Source organism: Lithobates pipiens, unplaced genomic scaffold, assembly GCF_037356315.1.
Source record: "Lithobates pipiens isolate NorthernLeopardFrog02 unplaced genomic scaffold, aLitPip1_a1.2 Scaffold_18, whole genome shotgun sequence".
Taxonomy (NCBI): domain Eukaryota; kingdom Metazoa; phylum Chordata; class Amphibia; order Anura; family Ranidae; genus Lithobates; species Lithobates pipiens.
Window position 1 is genome coordinate 640,996,148 of NW_027507758.1, and position 23,644 is coordinate 641,019,791.

General features: G+C 46.7%; 1 protein-coding gene across 1 annotated transcript in view; it reads right to left on the reverse strand.

Moving 5' to 3' along the window:
• Positions 1-23,644, reverse strand: part of LOC143986903 (uncharacterized) — a 1,023,878-nt gene that overhangs the window by 62,695 nt on the left and 937,539 nt on the right. Inside the window, exon 23 of the mRNA XM_077485310.1 lies at positions 62-184. Coding sequence (XP_077341436.1) covers positions 62-184 — 123 coding nt within the window. The remainder of the gene's footprint in view (positions 1-61; positions 185-23,644) is intronic.

Sequence of the window (23,644 nt, forward strand, 5' to 3'; positions counted from 1 at the left end):
TCCAGACACATCCCTTGTCTGTTACTGGATAATGTCCCAGAATTCCCAGAATCCTCCTCACCTCTCCTCCATCATCTCTCTGGTGACTTCTAGAATCTTCTTTGTATTTCTCTATTCTATCAGGGAGGGAGGTGGAGGCAATGTGATGGTCATATGATCCCCAGACTTCACAGGAGGAAAACTCTAGATCTGAACACAAATAGAAAAAAATAAATGATATTCCCAGAATCCTCCTCACCTCTCCATTCAGGTCTCCATTTTATTAAAGCCCCACTTCAGAGTGAGATATAATTTTCCCACACAGGACCCCCACACTATGCAGGATAAAAGCTTGTAGCAGGCATTCTGATGTCATTACATACAATGCAGGTCCAACAGTCCCACTTTGCTAGTGAGGATGCCAAGAGTCTGCCCACATCCTAACAGCATCAGAAAAAGTGGAAGAAGGAGCTCAGAGACAAATGAGAATATTGCTCAGCCAATGGGAGATGATCTCAGCATGACTTACATAATGAAGGAGATGAGGGGGAGGGGAGGAAGTCACTTATGGTGACCATAGAGACATGGAAATTCAGCTGGTTCAGCAGGGATCGGTCACATTTCCATCCATGTGTGGTCACTGCCGGATAAAAGTCACTCCATCAGCAGCTGCAGCCAATAGCTTCATCACTGATCTGTGTATTGTCAGAATACAATAGTGCAGCGGGGAGGATTCCCCCACCCCCCTCCAATGTGTGGATGGGGGAATCACTTCCGTTTTTTCCTCTTATCCTGCTGGATGAACGATAAAACTGAACCATGTATGGCCAGCTTTGGAAGGAAGATATATTCATCATCAACTGATCCCCCTGAAGGGGTTAATCTAGGTTTCCACCACATTATATATATATATATATATATATATATATATACACACCTCTCCCATCCTCTGGAACTCGCTACCCCAACCTCTCCGGCTATCCCCTACTCTTGCTACCTTCAGGCAACACCTGAAAACTCATCTCTTCAGGGAAGCCGATCACGTCTCCAACTGATCTTTTATCACTTCCATCAGCTCATTCCCCACAGTTGCAACCTTTTGTACCACCTGCCCCACCCTATTAGATTGTAAGCTCTTCTGAGCAGGGCCCTCTTAATCCTCTTGTATTTTATTGTATTATAACTGTATTGTCTCCCTTTTATATTGTAAAGTGCTGCGTAAACTGTTGGCGCTATATAAATCCTGTATAATAATAATAATATATGTGCGTATCATCATCTGCTGGAGATAAAAGACATTGCAGTGACTATGGAGGAAGAGGACGGACATGACGGGGGTGTGATGAATGAAGAGTGCAGAGAGAGCACACAGAGGTGAATCACCAGGAACTCGATACGTGGGGCATTTATTGGGGGACTCTGGGTACAGGCAGGTGGAGAATTAGTCCACAGAACAAACAATAGATACAGCAATGAAGAGCGATCCTCGGGGCGGTAATATGGGACAGATAAGGGTTGTTATTTTAACGGGGCAAACAGAAGGCACAGAAATGAAGGGTGCTCCTCAGGACAGCAAAAGGGTGATAGTCCACAGGACAGAGCAGTGTTAGCACATAGGGTAGCAAGACACAGTACAATGAAAAATTCCACCGGATAACAATCTAACACCACACAGGTAGTTCACGTAGGATGGCCAGGGAAATGGGCCCGACTCAGGGACAGAGATCCAGGTCCAAAAAAGGGCAGAGATCAGGGCATGATGGGTTAAGTATAGGGAATGGCAGATATCAAGTCCAACAGGGGTATGGCCTGGTAGCTGAAGCAGGGCAGGCAAGGTGAAGTCCAGAACAGGGCAGATATGTGGGTTGACAGGGGTAGGGGCTGGTAGCTGAAGCAGGGCAGGCAGGGTGAAGTCCATGGGCCCTTGGAGGGGTTTGGGAGGGTCTGACCACAGCTCAGCAGCACAGACAATACAGAACTATATGTCTAGGGTGCAGAGAGCAGCACCCAGTCCATACTGACCCATCAGACTCAGCAGTTCTAAGCACCTTCCAGTGAGGTCTGCAGCCATCAGCTCCTCTCTGTGTCCATCATGGAAGGCGACTCTCACCAGACTGACCCCCTTCTTTGTGTTGTGAATTCAGCCAGAGACCTCCCCTCAGATTCAGGTGGTGCCGAGGTGTCTGGCTCTATCCTGACACAATATACAATCATTTATGTGATTCTTACTGAGGGAGCCTCATGTCCTCCCCCTGTGGGGACCCCGGAAATCACACTCCACATTATACCGATACACTGACTGCGTTATACATTGCATCCCGATTAGAGATTGTCCATTTTATAAAACTAAATACAAACATCTAATACTTCTGACCTTCACTAAAAGGGGGATTACTGGGTGTAAATAGAAAATACGATCTTATTACCTCCTCTGCTACTTCTTCCTGCAACGTCTCCTCTCTACTTCCTTCTGACTCACCTCTCACCCGGAACTTCCTGTCTGTACCTGACATCACTTCCTGTCTTCCATAGAGACTTCCTGTATTCCATAGAGACTTCCTGTCTGGGTAGAATTGAGATCACCATCTTGTGGAGATCAGAGGAACTGCAGAAACGTCTGGTAGTGTGAACACGGCCTTGTGCTGTGTGTGTATATGTACTGTATAGGGATGAGCCGAACACCCCCCGGTTCGGTTCGCACCAGAACTTTCGAACGGACCCCAAATTCGAACGAACGTTAGAACCCCATTGAAGTCTATGGGACTCGAACGTTCGAAATGAAAAGTGCTAATTTTAAAGGCTAATATGCAAGATACTGTCCTAAAAAGGGTTTGGGGACCTGGCTCCTGCCCCAGGGGACATGGGTCAATGCAAAAAAAAGTTTTAAAAACGGCCGTTTTGGCGGGAGCACTGATTTTAATGACGATTAAAGTGAAAAAAAAAAAGTGAAATATTCCTTTAAATATGGTGCCTGTGGGGTGTCTGTAGTATGCCTGTGAAGTGCCACGTGTTTCCCGTGTATAGAACAGTCCCTGCACAAAATGACATTTAACGGAAATAACACCATTTAAAACTGCTTGCGGTTTTAATGTTATATCTGGTTCCTGCAATATGGTTGAAAATCATTGAGAAAAATGGCATGGGTAGCCCTCCCTGCCCATTACCAGCCTATTTGGGTCTTGTATGCATATTAAGGGGAACCCCGTACCCATATTAAAAAAAGGAAATGCGTGTGGCCCCCAGGCCCTATATACTCAGAACAGCAGTATACAGGCGGTGCAAACAAGACAGGAACTGTGTAGGTTTGTTGTGTTAAGTTGAATCTGTTTGTAATTTTCAACTGGTACATTTTTAAAGTGTAGCTCCAGTCCTGTATAATTTGTTTTGTCGTCAATCTTTTTTCATCTCACTTGCTGTTGTCTCCTTCCGTTTGCAAGTAGGAGATGTTTGTAAGTTGGATGTTTGAAAGTAGGGGCCTGCCATATATGCTCTGCAGAAATGGCGGAACAAGGTGTTGGTTTTGCCACAACATTGTAAGCCCTCAAAGTGACTCTTGGTGGGCGCTGGAGCGCCCTGCTGTGAACGATTATATCAAGAATTGTAATTACATGCCATTGTTGAACAGTGGTAGAAAAATTGACCTTTGGTGGTTGTGGTGCTGGTGCCACAACACTATAAGTCCTCACCGTTACTCTGGGTGGGCACAGGAAGGGGCCCTCCTGTGAAATATTATATCAAGAATTGTAATTACATGTCCCTGTTAAACAGGGGTAGAAAAATTTGGCCTTAGGCACTGCTGCTGGTGCCACCACACTGCAACTTCTGCCATATACTCTAGTTTTATTGCAGGAATTAGCCCTGCTGCAAAGCATTGCATCAAAAATTGTACTTAAACGCCCCTGTTAAACAGGGGCAGAAAAATTGGGCCTTAGGCACTGGTGCTGGTGCCACCACACTGCAACCTCTGCCATATACTCTAGTTTTATTGCAGGAATTAGCCCTGCTGCAAAGCATTGCATCAAAAATTGTACTTAAACGCCCCTGTTAAACAGGGGCAGAAAAATTGGGCCTTAGGCACTGGTGCTGGTGCCACCACACTGCAACCTCTGCCATATACTCTAGTTTTATTGCAGGAATTAGCCCTGCTGCAAAGCATTGCATCAAAAATTGTACTTAAACGCCCCTGTTAAACAGGGGCAGAAAAATTGGGCCTTAGGCACTGGTGCTGGTGCCACCACACTGCAACCTCTGCCATATACTCTAGTTTTATTGCAGGAATTAGCCCTGCTGCAAAGCATTGCATCAAAAATTGTACTTAAACGCCCCTCTTAAACAGGGGCAGAAAAATTGGGCCTTAGGCACTGGTCCTGGTGCCACCACACTGCAACCTCTGCCATATACTCTAGTTTTATTGCAGGAATTAGCCCTGCTGCAAAGCATTGCATCAAAAATTGTACTTAAACGCCCCTGTTAAACAGGGGCAGAAAAATTGGGCCTTAGGCACTGGTGCTGGTGCCACCACACTGCAGCCTCTGCCATATACTCTAGTTTTATTGCAGGAATTAGCCCTGCTGCAAAGCATTGCATCAAAAAATGTACTTAAACGCCCCTGTTAAACAGGGGCAGAAAAATTGGGCCTTAGGCACTGGTGCTGGTGCCACCACACTGCAACCTCTGCCATATACTCTAATTTTATTGCAGGAATTAGCCCTGCTGCAAAGCATTGCATCAAAAATTGTACTTAAACGCCCCTGTTAAACAGGGGCAGAAAAATTGGGCCTTAGGCACTGGTGCTGGTGCCACCACACTGCAACCTCTGCCATATACTCTAGTTTTATTGCAGGAATTAGCCCTGCTGCAAAGCATTGCATTAAAAATTGTAATTAAACGCCCCTGTTAAACAGGGGCAGAAAAATTGGGCTGCTGGCATCACCCAGAACCAAAAATGTTCTTCCAACATATCAGCGGAGGAGGAAGAGGATAGACAATCAACATAACAGGACAGTCACTCAGCATCAGCATAGGCAGTCTTGAAGGGATGTGGTATTTAAAAAAAAAATTATTCGGTTACATCAGCTTCAGGTGCTTGGTAGCTGTGGGTGATCCAAGACTGATTCATCTTGATGAAGGTCAGTCGATCAACTGATTCGGTGGACAGGCGCACCCTGTGATCGGTAACAAAGCCACCAGCAGCACTGAAGGTGCGTTCCGAAAGAACGCTGGATGCAGGACAGGCCAGTAGCTCAATTGCATACTGTGCAAGCTCTGGCCAGTGATCCATCCTCAAGACCCAGTAAGCCAGAGGATTTTCGGTGGGAAAGGTGTCCAAGTCTGACCTTGCCCCTAGGTATTTCTGCACCATGTAAATCAGACGCTGGCGATGGGTGCTGGAACCGATCATACCTTGGGGCTGCGGACTAAAAAATTGTCTGAAAGCATCAGTCAGACGGCCACCTTCTCCACCGCTCCTTCTGACCGATGCCTCAGCAACACGTTGTCCAGGACCAGGAGTTTGTAACCTCCCAGTCTCTGGGAACGCGTTGCACAGACCTTTCTGCAAGGCCTCCCGGAGATGTCTCATCCTCTGCTCCCTCTACGATGGCAAGATAAGGTCGGCAACCTTACCCTTGTACCGTGGATCAAGGAGAGTGGCCAGCCAGTAATGGTCCCTCTCCTTGATCCGAAGAATACGAGCATCCTTCCGCAGGCTTTGCAGGATCAGGGAGGCCATGCAGCGTAGGTTAGCTGAGGCATTCGGTCCGGAGTCCTCTGGGTCACTAAGGACAACATGATCCGCAGCTACCTCCTCCCAGCCACGTACAAGTCCACGTGTTTCTTGGGACTGTAAATCATCCCTATAAGACTGCTGCTGCTGCTGATGCTGAGTGCCAGCCTCCACCTCCATGCTGACACAATCATCCTCCTCCTCCTCTTCCTCCTCCTCATCCTCTTCCTGTGTGATGGGTGGCACAGCAGGAACACTGTCTGGATAAAGGGGGCCTTGAGAGGCAAGGAAGTCCTCCTCTTCCTGCCTCTGTTCTGCTGCAAGTGCCCTGTCCATTATTCCACGCAGCGTATGCTCCAAGAGGTGGACAAGAGGTACAGTGTCACTGATGCATGCACTGTCACTGCTCACCATCCTTGTGGCCTCCTCAAACGGTGACAGGACAGTGCATGCATCCCTGATCATGCCCCACTGGCGTGGTGAGAAAAAACCAAGCTCCCCTGACCCTGTCCTGGTGCCGTAGTCGCACAGGTACTCATTGATGGCCCTCTGCTGCGTGTGCAGCCGCTGCAGCATGGCCAATGTTGAGTTCCATCTGGTGGGCATGTCACATATAAGGCGGTTCTTGGGCAGGTTCAACTCCTTTTGGAGCTCAGCCAGCCGAGCACAGGCATTAAATGATCGGCGGAAATGCACACAGACTTTCCTGGCCTGCTTTAGGACATCCTGTAAGCCGGGGTACCTGCCCAAGAACCGCTGCACCACCAGGTTAAGGACGTGAGCTACACAGGGCACATGGGTCAGTTGTCCCTGTCGGAGGGCGGAGAGGAGGTTGGTGCCATTGTCGCAAACCACCATTCCTGGCTTAAGCTGGCATGGCGTCAACCACCTCTCGGCCTGCCCCTGCAGAGCTGACAAAACATCCGCCCCAGTGTGGCTCCTGTCCCCCAAAAAAACCAGCGCAAGCACGGCATGGCATCGTTTTGCCTGCGTACTTGCGTAGCCCCTGGAACGCCTACGGAGCACCGCTGGTTCTGAGGACAGAGCACTGGAAGAGGCCATGGAGGAAGAAGAAGAGGAGGGGGTGGAGGAGAGAGGTGTGTCACAACCAATAGTAGCATTTTGGAGGCGTGGTGGCGGAACAACCTCCAACACTACTGCACCTTGTCCTGCATCCTTCCCAGCAGCCAGAAGAGTGACCCAATGGGCCGTGAAAGACAGGTAACGTCCCTGTCCATGCCTGCTGGACCATGAGTCAGCGGTAATATGCACCTTACCGCTGACCGCCCTGTCCAGCGAGGCAAGGACATTGCCTTCCACATGCCGGTAGAGAGCCGGAATCGCCTTCCGTGAGAAAAAGTGGCGTTTGGGGACCTGCCACTGAGGAACCGCACATTGTACAAACTCACGGAAGGGGGCCGAGTCTACCAACTGAAAAGGCAGCAGTTGAAGTGCTAGCAATTTAGCCAAGCTAGCATTCAACTGCTGGGCATGTGGATGGCTGGGAGTAAACTTCTTCCGCCGGTCCAGCAGTTGGGGCAGGGACATTTGCCTGCTATAATCAGACGTGTGTGTACCGCTAGCAGAGTTCCCGGATGCACTTGGCTGTGACACACCTAATTCTACACCTTCATTCCTCTCAGAGCAGGTTTCAGAGAGGACTGAAGGTCTAGTGGGTTTGGAGATGCCAGCTGATGAGGAGCAAGGAGAGGTCCGCTTTGTTCTTTGGTGTGGGTCTTTGAGGTACGCTTGCCAACGAGCTGCATGGCAGGTCAACATATGTCTGGTCAAGCATGTGGTGCCCAAGCGGCTGATGTTTTGGCCACGTGAGATACGCTTGAGACATATGTTGCAAATAGCAGTGGTGCGATGTGATGCACTCGTCTCAAAAAAGGCCCACACCAAAGAACTTTTAGAATAACGCGCAGAGGCAGCGCTCTGCACAGGCGGACCTCTGCGGTGTGATTCAGTCGGTGTGCTGCCCCTAAGCTGGCCCCCGGAGGGCATCCTGCCTCGTTGGACATGTGCCTCCTCCTCCTCCTCCTCCTCCTCCCTCCTTCCAGGCACCCACGTGGAGTCAGTGCCCTCATCATCCCCTCCCTCTTCATCGCTGTAGCAAACCTGGCAGTATGCTGCAGCTTGTGGAACATGACTGCCAGATTGCTGTCCTTCTTGAGCATCCCCTCTCTCTGCGCTCACGCTACTGCCTTCCTCTAGCTGAGTGTCATCATCAGAGCCCACAAAACACTGGGCATCCTCCTGGAGCATGTACCCAACACTGTGCTCAAAGAGTTCAGGAGACTCCTCAGGAGGACGTGGTGGGTCTAGGGAAGGAGTCACTGATGATGACATTGAGAGAAGGGAAGACGATGCGTTGGCAGCTGCTTTGCTACTACCCTGAGACTGGGTGAGAGAGGATGAGGAGGATGAAGAGGGCTTGGTCATCCACTCTACCAAGTCCTTGGCATGTTGCGGTTCAACATGTCCAGCTGCTGAAAAGAAGGACAAGCATGTCCCATGGCCACGTGCTGATGACAATGCACCGCGTCCACGACCAGCACTGTTGTCTCTAGACACAGAGCCTGCTTGCCCTCTTTTATTGGCTCGCGCCTGTCTGCCTCTCCTTGCTGGCCTTCCAGACATGGTAATGGCCTGAAGGGAGTTGGGTAAAACAGCAGTTGGGTAGTTTATATTGTGCTGGAGGCACACAACACCCACTAACTCCTGCAGATGCCTTTTTTATAGAACACCAGAGATAAAGGGGTATATACAGATGTATACTGTGCTGTGCTGGAGGCACACACTACTTCCAATAACTCCTGCATATGGCAAGTGGGCTCAAATAGAGAACAGCTATGTAGGTGGATATAGCGGTATGTACTGGGTACAGAGCACGCAGACAGCACGCACATCTCCTAACACTACTGACTGCAAACTCTATTATTAAAGATAGATCACTAGCTATATAGGTGAGGTGAATATAGTGGTGTATACTGCGGTCAGGGCACGCAGACAATAGCCACTACACAACAGAAAGATAGGAAATCAGCCGAAAACGATCGGTGTGTACTGTGTTAAAGGTACACAGAACACCCACTGCTTCAGACGCCAACACACTACACGAGGCCGCCGCAATGGCGGCCTTATATAGTGTGGGGCGTGCACTACACAGCCTGAGCTATGATTGGCCACAGGCATCCTGCCTGTGGCCAATCATGGCTCTCCTTGCTGCTGGCGCTGCGATTGGCCAAGCATGCGGGGTCACAGTGCATGCTTGGCCAATCATGAGCCAGCAATGCACTGCGCCATCGCAGTGCATTGTGGGCCGTGAGCGCCACGCGAATTTGACTTTGGCTGTTCGTCCGTTCGGCGAAATCCGAACATTTTGGTCCATTCGTGTCAAATTCGCGTGGCGCTCACGGCCCACAATGCACTGCGATGGCGCAGTGCATTGCTGGCTCATGATTGGCCAAGCATGCACTGTGACCCCGCATGCTTGGCCAATCGCAGCGCCAGCAGCGAGGAGAGCCATGATTGGCCACAGGCAGGATGCCTGTGGCCAATCATAGCTCAGGCTGTGTAGTGTAGTACGAAGCTCATCCCTAGTACTGTATATCCTTATAGATGGGTCATCTCCACTCCCACCAAAGGGGATAGAAATATATTACTGCTCGGGGGGGAGACATTTTGCCCCCTTGAATTTTGCAGTAAAATTTACTCATGTAGAACATCTGTTATACGGATACAAAGAACCCCAGCCGAGAGTAAAGGGTGGAAATGGCTCCTGATCCCCAGATTTGGGCAATTATTTTACCAATATAAATAGAATAAAATCCGCGCTATGTGTAACAACTCAAATACCTACAGAAATAACTTATACCGGACTGCTGCTGTAACAAAGGTAAGTATTCCCTTTATCAACTAGAAGAGCATTATGTGTCACAGTGCTGTCCTATTGTGTGTGCACATAAATCATCACAAATACACTAAAATATTTGGAGACATTCATATATAAAGTGCTAGGGGCTCAAATAATATTCTCTGCAGATCTACTGCTTCCACTTTACACCTACTTCACTGATCTTATGGTGTTTATCAATAAATGAAGAAAACTGATCCATGTGAAAATTTATATTAACAATTAACATATTAACAACATAAAGTGATTTGTGCTCAAGATGCTGTTCCCTGCAGATCCACTGCTTCCACTTTGCACCTACTTCTTTAATCTCATAATGTTTGCTGCTATATTAAAGTAGAAACCTGTGAAAAAAATTTAATCATACAAGTGGTGACAGGTTCTCATTTAAACCAGGATATTATTCTACCTTCTTCTTCCCAGAGCCTCAATTTAGGGAAGAGAAGACACTACATTCCCTTGATGTAATAAGAGTGATCAGAGTCTATTTAAAGGCGACCGCTCAGGTTCACAAAACAGATGTTTTCTTTGTTCTGCCAGAAGGTCCAAAAAGTGGACAGGCAGCGTCAAAGTCCACGATTTCCAAATGGATTCGTCAAGTGATTGTTCAAGCTTACGGCTTAAAAAATAAAATTCCTCCTTGTTATGTTAAAGCGCACTCATCCAGGGTGGTTAGTGCCTCTTGGGCGGGGCATCATCAGGCCTCTATGGCTCAGATCTGTAAGGCCGCGACTTGGTCTTCAGTTCATATGTAGCGCCGACTCCTGAAGAGCACGCGCTATGTGTTTTTTCCTATTTAAAATTCCTAAAGCCACAGTTGTGTTTTAGGGTCAATTATGGCAAATTATGGTCTCAGTACCAGTCTAGCTGGATTGCACTGGGTTCTGCTTGGCCACAGGTGGCGCTGTCACCACTGGCAAGTGTGAGAACGCAGTTCAACTAGGCGGATTGAGTGCCATTCTTTCTCGGAACCAGCCCAGTGGGAGTGTCATCTTGCTGTGAATTCTGGGGAGGATACTTAAGGTACTGACATCACGTGCTTCTGGGTTCTGGTCCAGAAGATCTTTCTGTCTGTTTGGTCCTGGTCCTCCTGACCAGCCCCCATGGCCCTCATGGCCTGGGGTGCGGATCCATCCAATTGCTAATCTCGGGGCTGGCTAGTCTGAGGCAAAGTAACTGGAAGGAGGATTTAAAGGTGGTCCGGTGCATCTCCTCTGTGGAGAGGCCCAGTAACTGGAGAAGCAACCAGGGGAGGACTCTTCGGGAGAAGGCCACGCATAAGGCTGGCTCCTCAGAAAGAGCCTGGAGGCTCAGTTGAAAGACACCAAGTGAATATACACTCATACGGTATCGCTGGACCGGCTGAGAGATACTGGTACCGTATGATGGCTCTCTAAATTTACCTACGTCCTTCAGTTACATTCACGTCTGTGGCAGAGACTTTATTCACAAGTGTTCTACATCCAAGTCTGTGGCAGAGACTTTATTCACAAGTGTTCTACATCCAAGTCTGTGGTAGAGACTTTATTCACAATTGTTCTACATGCAAGTCTGTGGCAGAGACTTTATTCACAAGTGTTCTACATCCAAGTCTGTGGCAGAGGCTTTGCTTTACTCAAACACTCTATAGGCTGCTAGGCCTAGTGAGAGGAGGTCTAACCGGTAGCTGTGAGAATCCAGTTATGAACGGTAATTCTCTGGATTTCTATAGTGAGAGACTTCCTATTTTTTGCAGTTCCAAGAGTACCTGAACTTCCGACCCAACCCTCTATCTTCATTGAGAGACTGTTCTGTCTACTTGTTGTCTAATAAATATCCTAAAAGTGGATCCAGTGTCAGTTTCTGCAGTTCTTTGGGCCATCTACCTCGGGAAACCCCTAGATGTGCACAAGGTCAAGAAGGTAACGGTAAGCCCAATTACCAGCCGCTCCTTCGGGGGTCAGTGCTACACATACATTCACCAGATTTTATCAAATCGATGTTAAAGGTCATGAGGATATTGCCTTCAGGCGCAGTGTACTGCAGGCTGCAGTATGAGTCCTCTGGCCTCCTCTTTTGGTTCTGTCTCCCCCCTTCAGTTGCCATTGCTATGGGACATCCCACATAGTAAGTAATATGGCTCTGTGTCCCCTGATGCAGGAAAAGAAAACAGGATTTTTACACAGCTTACCTGTAAAATCTTTTTCTTTGATGTACATCAGGGGACACAGAGGTCCCTCCCTTCTTGATATACACTTGTATTGCTTGGCTACAAAACTGAGGCGCTCCCAGTAGTGGGCGGGGTTATATAGGGAGTGCACTTTTTAATTTGGGGCATGCCAGTGTCCATCACCTATCAGTGGTCCTATAACCCACATAGTAAGTACTATGGCTCTGTGTCCCCTGATGTACATAAAAAAAAAGGATTTTACAGGTAAGCTACTTTAAAAATCCTGTGTTTATTCCAATTGTTTTGTCACCAGAGCGGTACAGCATTATCATATGACTGTTGTGGTGGTGATCAGTGATACTGACTGGTGTCAGTGTGTAAAATAAATATATATAGGAATAGAACAAGTTCCCCCACAAAACGGGGTTTTTAGGCAGCAAAAAAAACAGTACTAACGCATGTCAAAATAATATAAAAAGTATTTTAATATTTGGTAAAAAACATGAGCTCTACCTGAGCAGTTTAAAAGCGGACTCTTATATACAGAGTACAACGGTATCCATGGGCGTACATTAACAGACACAACTATAAATTACACTGTATATTATAATAACAGTAAAAATATATATAATTCTAACGCGTTTTAACCCCCTGGGGGGTCTTCTTCAGAGAAATGGTGGTCTGTTGATAAAACAAAATTATTTTTCCCCATGTCCCTCACTGCCACACCCCCAACCTTATCCTAGTCCCGGTGGTTATTGGGGGGCTTTTGGACGGATGCGGCATGTCTCGGCATATGTATCACAGGATTTTCTTTCCCCCTGGGTGAATGCTTTCTTTTAACTAGCATGGTCCTTCCGCCAGCTGTACCCAAATGATGAGGGGGAGGGGGGTGGGTTGAGCTCTGTCGTGACTCCCTGGCAAGGATAGGAGAGGCTTTTGTTTGTTTTTACATACAGGCCTCTCCGCACGCCTCCCTTCGTCATAATGGGCGGGCTGGTCCCGTCCGGATACGAGGGATTCGCACTTCCTTGCCGGTGGCATCCTAGGACACTTCCGGACACATACCTCACGTGCGTCCGCATATCCTGGGGACGCACGCGACGTAATGATCGTCACGCAGTTGCGACGGGAGTGACGTCACTTTGGGGCCGCTCTGCGGCCTTCCGGGACGCCGGGGCGGCCACATGTGGCTGACCTGATTAGGCGGCCATGCGGTATTGGGCAAATACCGGTTATTGGGTGGACGGTCTACACCTGCAGGTAATTCACAGGCCTTATAAACATACCCCTCCCCACAGGAAGTGCACATTTACTTCATATGAAAGGACTGTTTGAACTTCCACTTGTCAGATGGTAAGCATGGCTATTTCCCCCTTTGGTTTGATCTGGATCTGTTGATTTACTGCATTCAAGTAATTTCTTGAAATCTGTAGAGCTGTATTTTGATTGACTTATCAAATTTCAGATTTGGTGACTCTACCTAATACGAATTAGTGACTGCACCTGTTTTGGTCGCAGTCCTTTCCTCTCCCACTCAGATCACTTTTGATCAAGCCTAATAATCCAGGTAATTTGTCTTTATTCTTACCATCGATACCGTCTATTAAATTAGGCTAGTATAAATAGTTTTTTTTTTTTCTCACTCACATCTCATTTACATCTTGTCTTTCACTCATTCATCCTAGTTCATGTACATGGTGGTTTTGTTTTTCTATGTCACTCCCTTATTGCTTTCCCTCCCCCTCTTTAGTTGGTTATTTCTTTTCATGCTTCATATTACACTATTTTTTAGTTGGTTCATCGTTTTTTATGCATGTGTTGTCTGTTATTTATTCCATTTAGTCCACCATTTTAAGTTATTTATTTCCTTCCATTTTTTCGCACATTTTCACCTATTTATTTATCTCTCATGCATCACATAGTCTATTCATCATATATTCACCTTATCATCTTTTAGCTTTTCACTCACCACATTATTCTGATATCTTGCAGGCACAGTCATTATTAGGTTCACTTGTATACACATGTCCCTCCCTTATATTTTTTTTTTCTTTGGCATTTGGGTTACCCAGGGGTGCGTTCTCTATTTTATATAGATTATGGGTATGATGATGACAATCTCATGCCACATACACACCCTGTGCTCATATATTAAAAAGGACATGTTCTTAATCCTTTTCATGTTGGGATTTCACTGCAGGTGTGACTTACCACATTATCCGGTTGCCCATATCTGCACCCACTCCCTATGTTTATGGGGGGTGTGGTATTCGTGTGACCTCTCGTGAGCCACGCCATTGGTTCTCTGACGCTACCTCCTTTCCCCTTGGTATCCTGGTGGTAGACATGGACCGGGTAACATTCCAGATATGTGAAGGAAATCGAGGCACCACCTTATGGGGGAACTCCATCAAAAATATCACAACTCATTTTATCTCTTTGGAAGTACATCTTTGGGTAAATGATATTAACAAATATGAGGTATTTCCAACACAAATAATACATAATACTTGATGTATTCATTCAGTGTAATTTTGTTTTATCAACAGACCACCATTTCTCTGAAGAAGACCCCCCAGGGGGTTGAAACACGTTAGAATTATATATATTTTTACTGTTATTATAATATACAGTGTAATTTATAGTTGCGTCTGTTAATGTACGCCCATGGATACCGCTGTACTCTGTATATAAGAGTCCGCTTTTAAACTGCTCAGGTAGAGCTCATGTTTTTTACCAAATATTAAAATACTTTTTATATTATTTTGACATGCGTTAGTACTGTTTTTTTTGCTGCCTAAAAACCCCGTTTTGTGGGGGAACTTGTTCTATTCTGATTCGTCTGGGGTGAGCAGCACTCTCCTAGCTCTACGTAGCAATGTGTTCTTTTCGACTACCAATAAATATATATATATCAAAATAATAATGATTTATTTCCTTTTTTTTACATAGTGACACTTGTAGTGTTAACATATTGACCCTGTACTACTCTGGGGAGGTGATCAGGATTTTTTTTTTGATGATTACTGTTATAAGCAACCGTTTTTATGAATGACACAGGGTGTACTACTGTGATAGCAGTGATTGGTCACAGCTATCATATGGTACAGATGTGATAGGCCCTGTATGTACCATGTGATCACTGTGACCAATCACAGAGATATTCACAATATTACACAATGAATAGCTATGAATAAAGCCATTCTTTGTGTACAACTAATAATAATAATAATAATAATAAATGTTATTTATAACACACTTTCCATCAAAAGATCCCAAAGTGCTACATGGTTACAATCAAAACAAGCAAATAACATAAATCTAAAACATTTACTAAAAAGAAAAGTCTTTAATCCTTTTTTAAAAGTATCAGTAGACTGAGAAACCCTCAAACTATCAGGCAAAGCATTCCACAGACGTGGGGCCGCAGCACAAAAAGCTCTATCTCCCAACTGTCATGTGATCGCTGTGTCCACCCTTCCTGACTAATGACACCACAAAGCAACTCGTTCACTCCTTGATTATTTCCCGCCTTGACTACGGCAACTCTCTCCTAATTGGCCTACCCTTACACAGGCTCCTCCCCCCTTCAGTCTATTATGAATGCTGCTGCTAAACTAATACACCTCACTAATCATCCCGTGACTGCTGCCCCTCTCTGCCAATCCCTTCACTGGCTTCCCCTCCCCCACTGTATGAAATTCAAAATTCTAACCATAACATACAAAACCATCCACAACATCGCCCCATCTACATCACTGACCTCATCTGCAGATATCGCCCAAATTGTCCTCTCTACTCCTCCCAGGACCTCCTGCTCTCTAGCTCCCTTGTTACCTCCTCTCATGCTCGCCTTCAGGACTTCTCCAGAGCCTCTCCCATCCTCTGGAACTCCCTGCCCCAGTCTGTCCAATCAGCCCCTAACCTGTCCGCCTTTAGGAGTTCCCTGAAAATTAATTTATTCAGGGAAGCCTATCCCACACCCACCTAACTGTCCCCGAGCCACCCCCATCAAATCATTCTCTGCAGTTATTACCTTTTGTACCACCACCCCCTCCCTTTAGAATGTTAGCTCTACGAGCCGGGCCCTCCTGTACCTTTTGTATTGAACTGTAATTGTGTTGTCCCCCCTATACATTGTAAAGCGCTGCGTAAACTGTTGGCGCTATATAAATCTTGAATAATAATAATAATAATATTATTGTGTGACCAACACCATCCAAATAATTCTTACTTTAATTTCCCAAAGTTATCCGTCTACAAGGAGACCTGTATAGATCAAATGACGGCACCAATGAGGATGGAGGAGGACCGGAGTCACATGACTGAGAAGATACTAAACCTCACCCTGGAGATCATCTACCTGCTGACCGGAGAGGTAAGGAGGATTCTGGGAGGTCACATGACATCACTCTTATCTATATTAATATAACACAGACCTGACCGGAGAGGTGAGGAGGATTCTGGGAGGTCACATGACATCACTCTTATATCTATTAATAAAACACAGACCTGACTGGAGAGGTGAGGAGGATTCTGGGAGGTCACATGACATCACTCTTATCTCTATTAATAAAACACAGACCTGACTGGAGAGGTGAGGAGGATTCTGGGAGGTCACATGACATCCCTCTTATCTCTATTAATAAAACACAGACCTGACAGGAGAGGTGAGGAGGATTCTGGGACATTATCCAGTAACAGACAAGGGATGTGTCTGGATGGTGACTGTATCATTGTGTGTGTCAGGTTCCTATAAGGTGTCAGGATGTCACTGTCTATTTCTCCATGGAGGAGTGGGAGTATTTAGAAGGACACAAGGATCTCTACAAGGACGTCATGATGGACAATCAGCCGCCCCTCACATCACCGGGTAAGAGGAGACTTTATTGTAAAGGAGAGAGCAGTACGGAGGCTCCACCTAGATCCCCCATCATCTGATAAACACATAGAAACAATGTATTCAGTCAGTGTGTGTGTTTCCTACAGATGGATCCAGTAATGGGAACCCACCAGAGAGATGTCCCCGTCCTCTGTATTCCCGGGATTCCACACAGGAAGGTCACACCATCCCCCACCATCATCAGGTAGATGATTGACAATTATTGGTAGTTCTGATTTATACACAGCATGATTGTTACAATGAATGTTTTATTATTTATTCAGAGTGGAAACCTAGGGGATGATAATATTGATGTTAAAGAAGAGTATAAAGAGGAGAATGAGGAGTATGGAGTGATGGAGGAGTTTTCAGAAGGACACAAGGATATGACGGAGCCACCTAATTTTATTATCAAACACATTTATAGAGACAATGAGGCTGATTTACAAAGCATTTGCGCCATGAGTTGCGGCGCACGCCAACACGCAACGGCTGTTTTCGTATTTACAAAGCATTTGCGCCCGTAACACAGTGCAATTCCCCATTTACTATGAGCATGCCGGCACACGGCGGCCACTATCTGTGCGCCGTTATAGACCTGGCACACGGCATCTTCAACTCAGAATTAAAAGAAGCTGGAAGTGCGAATATTATGGGGTGATGTGAGGAAGTATAGATATGACTGTCCAAGTAACAAATATGCCCAAAATAGAACGGAAAAGTAACTTTCTCTGAACAAGCTTGCTGCGCCTGCAAATACACTTGGAACTGCGCTAGGTCAATTTATGCACTGCGCATGCGCAAGCGGCATTTGCGCCCGTTCAAGTGCTCTGGTTCACTGTGCCAGCAAAAAATAGGTTCATTTGCATAAGTTGAACAGGCGCACCTCTCAATTTGATTTTTTTTTTTTTTTTGCGCTGGTTCATTTCTATGTTTTTTTTTTAAAGCTATTTGCACACAGGTCATGTTAGCATTAAGAATAAAAAATAAATGCGTGGGGGTCCTCCAAAATTTCATACCAAGCCCTTCAGGTCTGGTATGGATATTAAGACTCGTTGTGGGAGTCTGCGGGCGGGGGGCTTATCAGAATCTGGAAGCCCCCTTTAACAAGGGGACCCCCAGATCCCGGCCCCCCCCATGTGTGAAATGGTAAGGGGGTACAAAAGTTCCCCTACCATTTCACCAAAAAAGTGACAAAAGGGTTAAAAATGACAAGAGACAGTTTTTGACAATTCCTTTATTAAAGTTTTCTTTCATCTTCTTTCTTCTGGTCTTCTTCTTTCTTCATGCTTTGGTTTCTTCCTCCATCTTCTTCCTCCGATCCTCTTCTTCTTGCCACGGTTCCGTGCATCAGAGGGGCGGGGTCACCGAGTAGCCCCGCCCTCCGTTATATAAGACCTGTCAGAAGAAGAGAAGCGTAATACAGTGGGAGCCTCTCATTGTGTGGAGCATCCCGAGAATGAAGAGAGACGCCGTCGAGGAAGATGACAGACAAGAACACTGGAGCAAGAAGAGAATCGGAGGAAGAAGAAGATGGAGGAAGAAACTGAAGGAAGAAGACCAGAAGAAAGAAGATGAAAGAAGACTTTAATAAAGGAATTGTCAAAAACTGTCTCTTGTCATATTTAACACTTTTGTCACTTTTAGTGAACCCTTACCATTTCACACAGGGGGGGAGGCCAGGATCCAGGGGTCTCCTTGTTAAAGGGGGTCCAGATTCCAATAAGCCCCTGGCCCGCAGACCCACACAACCACCGGCAAGGGTTGTGGGCATGAGGCCCTTGTCCTCATCAACATAGGGACAAGGTGCTTTGGGGAGGACCCCAAAGCATGCTCACAATGTTGAGGGCATGTGGCCTGGTACTGTTCAGGATGGAGGGGGGCACTCTCTCGTCCCCCCTCTTTTCCGGCGGCCTGCCAGGTTGTGTGCTCAGATAAGGGTCTTGTATGGATTTTTTTTGGCGCGGAGGTTCCCCTTAAAATCCACACCAGACCTGAAGGGCCTGGTATGCTCTTGCAGGGGAACCCATGCAAGAAGAGAGGTATGTGAGGGATGATCAGCAGTCTATGGAGGAGGATGGAATAACGGGGACATTTATAGAGGAGGACACTCCTACAGAGATCAGCACAGGTGGGTCATTAACACTAAATACATCCATCCACCCATACTGCTCACTGATTGGTCCAGAGTAGGGCGGGGGCTGGGTGATATCAGCCTGTAATCCCCTGGTCACTTTTCTGAGCTGTGTTCCCCATCCTTTATTCCTGGATTTCTCTCCGATAATCTTCCTTCTCTGTGCTGCCGACACAATTTATGTATCTAGACTGGATTTATGGAAATTCTGGGGATCAGCTGGCAGCAAAATGTTCATTTTCACCATAGATGTTACAAGATCTAGGCACCTGGGGTATGTGCTTTGGGTCTTCTGCCCCATACCCGGGTATGACAAGATCTCTGACAGAACAATCCCCCCAGGATTACTTGTTGTGTTGTCTGCTGGCTGTGCCGGGTGGAGGGATATGTCTGTATAGTCTCAGACCCAAGTCACTGAGTGCAGTCTCAGGAGATGGGAGGCAGCGGTGTGGGACCTCTGCAACTTGTCTCATGTAAACATTTAATCTTCCACTGATTACTGAATACCAATATTATGAGTCCTGACCCTTACACTGTATACTTTATATTCTACATTACATACTCCTGACCCCTGCACTATATACTCTATGTTGTACATTACATCATTCTGATACTATATAGTCCTATCTGTTGTATCTTATACAATATGTTGTACATTACATAGTCCTGACTTCTGTTCTCTCCCTTCCCCCCACTGCTATATATACACATAATATGTATTCTCTTTTGTTACACCCATTTCCTACCAGCTGGACATTTTATATCTGATGATCTGATTGGAGGACAGACTTTTACATGGTGATAATACTGTGATAACATCCTCAATCTTTAGAACCTTAAACAGAAAGTGATAATGAGGGAGGAGTCAATAACCCAATGATGGGGGTCTTCAGGATCAGTCCAGTCTTCATCTTGGTTGTTCTCCCCCATCCTCACTCTCTGACCTCTGGTGGGGCTCAGCCCCGCTGTTATTCATGACTAAATCATGGACTAAATAAGGAAGTGCAGGACTTCTTGTGTTGGGAAGATGGCAATGAGTGATAGAGGGGGAGGGGACACTCGTCCTATAATCCCCTCATCACTGTCACTCCTATAAAAGACAGTTCTCATTGTTTCCTCACTCTCTGACTAAGGTCCATGAATAAAGAAGTGATCTGGTAGGAGATCAGAGGACCCATTTACTAGTTACCTTGAGGGGGGAATTGTAAGATCTTCAGAGACAAAGCTGCCTGATGTGGGCGGAGTCCTGGTTTAGGGGAACCAATCAGCTCATGTCTAGTAATAATCTTTGTATTTCTATTTTAGTAGATGGACAGGAGATGAGGAAAACCTCAGAGGATTGTCTCACTTTGTCTCCAGACTGTAAATTAGAAGATGAGGACATCACACAGTATAGTCCAGGAGAAAACCTGACTACCTCAAATGTCCATCCGGCACCACACAGTGTAGATGGACCATCGTATTCCTCTTATCCTGAGGAACCTCAGACTGTGCGGGACGGTGCCGTCCTTCCAACAGAGAAGAGCTTTTCCTGTACTGAGTGCGGGAAGGGTTTCCGTTTTAAATGCTATCTTGATCCGCATAAAAGATCTCACACAGGAGAGAAGCCGTATTCCTGTCCTGAGTGCGGGAAATGTTTTTCACTGAAGTCCAGTCTTTCCAAACATCAGAGATCTCAGACAGGGGAGAAGCCGTATTCCTGTCCTGAGTGAAGGAATTGTTCCTCACTGAAGTCCTGTCTTCCTGTACATCAGGGATCCCACACAACCCTCGAGGTGTAATTAGTGCCTTGAGTGTGGGAAATGTCTTCTATATGAATGTTGCTGGACATCACAGCTCTCATGTGGGGAAGAAGCACACCCTGATATACACCTCAGATATACTCCATGGCTGATCTTCATCATGGAAGAAACAGTTGATAAGGAGATCAGAGATCACCAAAGACATGGATGAAGTGTTGTACCATGTTGGCCATTGATACCGTTAGCAGCAATCAGCATGAATTCATGAAGAATTGTTCTTGCCAAACCATCTACTAACCTTCTATGAGGAGGTAAGTTGCCATCCAGATAAAGGAAGGCCCGTAGATGTGGTGTATCCAGATAAAGGAAGGCCCGTAGACGTGGTGTATCTAGATAAAGGAAGGCCCATAGACGTGGTGTATCTGGATAAAGGAAGGCCCATAGACGTGGTGTATCTAGATAAAGGAAGGCCCGTAGACGTGGTATATCTAGATAAAGGAAGGCCCGTAGACGTGGTATATCTAGATAAAGGAAGGCCCGTAGACGTGGTGTATCTAGATATAGGAAGGTCCATAGACGTGGTGTATCTAGATAAAGGAAGGCCTGTAGACGTGGTGTATCTAGATAAAGGAAGGCCCGTAGATGTGGTGTATGTAGATAAAGGAAGGCCCGTAGACGTAGTGTATCTGGATAAAGGAAGGCCCATAGACGTGGTGTATCTAGATAAAGGAAGGCCCGTAGATGTGGTGTATGTAGGTAAAAGAAGGCCCGTAGACGTGGTGTATCTAGATAAAGGAAGGCCTGCAGACGTGGTGTATCTAGATAAAGGAAGGCCCGTAGATGTGGTGTATGTAGATAAAGGAAGGCACGAAGACGTGGTGTATCTGGATAAAGGAAGGCCCATAGACGTGGTGTATCTAGATAAATAGATGTGGTGTATCTAGATAAAGGAAGGCCCGTAGACGTGGTGTATCTGGATAAAGGAAGGCCTGTAGATGTGGTGTATCTAGATAAGGGAAGGCACGTAGACGTGGTGTATCTGGATAAAGGAAGGCCCGTAGACGTGGTGTATCTAGATAAATAGATGTGGTGTATCTAGATAAAGGAAGGCCCGTAGACGTGGTGTATCAAGATAAATAGATGTGGTGTATCTGGATAAAGGAAGGTCCGTAGATGTGGTATATCTAGATAAGGGAAGGCACGTAGACGTGGTGTATCTGGATAAAGGAAGGCCCGTAGACGTGGTGTATCTAGATAAATAGAGGTGGTGTAACTGGATAAAGGAAGGCTCATAGACGTGGTGTATCTGGATGTTGCAAAACCATTTGACACAGTTCCCCATAAACGTTTACTGTACAAAGTAAGGTTGGTTAGCATAGACCATAGGGTGAGTACATGGATTGAAAACTGGCTACAAGGGTGAGTTCAGAGGTTGGTGATAAATGGGGAGTACTCGTATTGGTTGGGTGGATAGTGAAGTCCCATCTTTATACACATCAGAGCTCTCACACGGGGGAGAAGCCGTATTCCTGTCCTGAGTGAGGGAATTGTTCCTCACTGAAGTCCTGTCTTCCTGTACATCAGGAATCCCACACAACCCTCGAGGTGTATTAGTGCCTTGAGTGCAGGAAATGTCTTCTATATGAATGTTGCTGGACATCACAGCTCTCATGTGGGGAAGAAGTACACCCTGATATACACCTCAGATATACTCCATGGCTGATCTCCATCATGGAAGAAACAGTTGATAAGGAGATCAGAGATCACCAAAGACATGGATGAAGTGTTGTACCGTGTCAGCCATTGATAGCAGGAGAAAAATAAAAATGGAGTCATTACCTCTCATTGGCTGAGTACATTTTGTGGTGTAATCTTTCACAAACACTTAGAGGTCTGTTTTTTAATAAAATAGTTGAATGAATGTGAGCGATATTCACCCGGCTGTGATGAATAATGGATGTATTTTATTTCATACACTGATTTCTTGGCTCTATCTAGTGGCCATAATGTGGTATTGTGATATTTTTATTGAGGTATTTCAGGAAAAATACCCCATTATGCCGCGTACACACGATCAAACAAGCGGGTGGAAAAGTCCGGCAAACTCAAGTCCGCCAAACAATCCCCCCGTGTGTAGCCTCCGGCATACTTTTTTGACCCGAAAGTACGGCGGACTTAGAATGTAGTTTTACACTCCAATCTTCCCGCCGGACTCGCATTTCGGCGGACAATCCGGCCGTGTGTATGCCAGTCCGCCGTACTTTTGAAATGAACGGACTTTTCCCGCCCGGAGAAAAGTCCGCTCATTTCGAGTGGGTCTCCAGGTAGGCGGGGCCTGCGAAGGAGACGCCGCTGGCCCCGCCGCCTGGTATGGACTTAAAGGGGAACCCCAACACCGAAAAAAATTGGCGTGGGGGTCCCCCCAAAGTCCACAACAGACCCTTGTCCAAGCACGCTACCCGGCCGGCCAGGAAAGGAGGGGCGAGCGAGCGCCCCCCCTCCTGAGCAGTACCAGGCCCCGTGCCCTCAACATGGGGGGTGCCTTGGGGAAGGGGGGCCGCGCGGCCCCCCACCCCAAAGCACCTTGTCCCCATGTTGATGAGGACAAGGGCCTCTTCCCGACAACCCTGGTCGTTGGTTGTCGGGGTCTGCGGGCGGGGGGCTTATCGGAATCCGGGAGCCCCCTTTAATAAAGGGGCCCCCGGATACCGGCCCCCCACCCTATGTGAATGAGTATGGGGTACAATGTACCCCTACCCATTCACCTGTAAAATAAAAGTACAAAAAAAACACAACACACAAGATAAAATAATTTATTGCACAGCTCCGGGGGTCTTCCGTCTTCGGGGGGTCTTCTCGCCGGACTCCTCCGCTATCTTCTTGTAGCTCTTTTGCTAGCGGAGGAGCCTGGCTTTCTTCCTCGCCGCCGGCCTCTTCTTCCGACTTCGGGGGTCTTGTCCCCCTCTTCGGTTCTTCTGCCGGGCCACCGCGCCTTCTTCTAGCTCTTTTACAGGCGGTGGCCCGGTCTTCTGTCGCCGCCGCCGCCGCCTTCCGTTCTTCTCTTCTTCTTCTCTTCTTCAGATGTTGCCTCGCCGAGTCCTCCGCTCACAA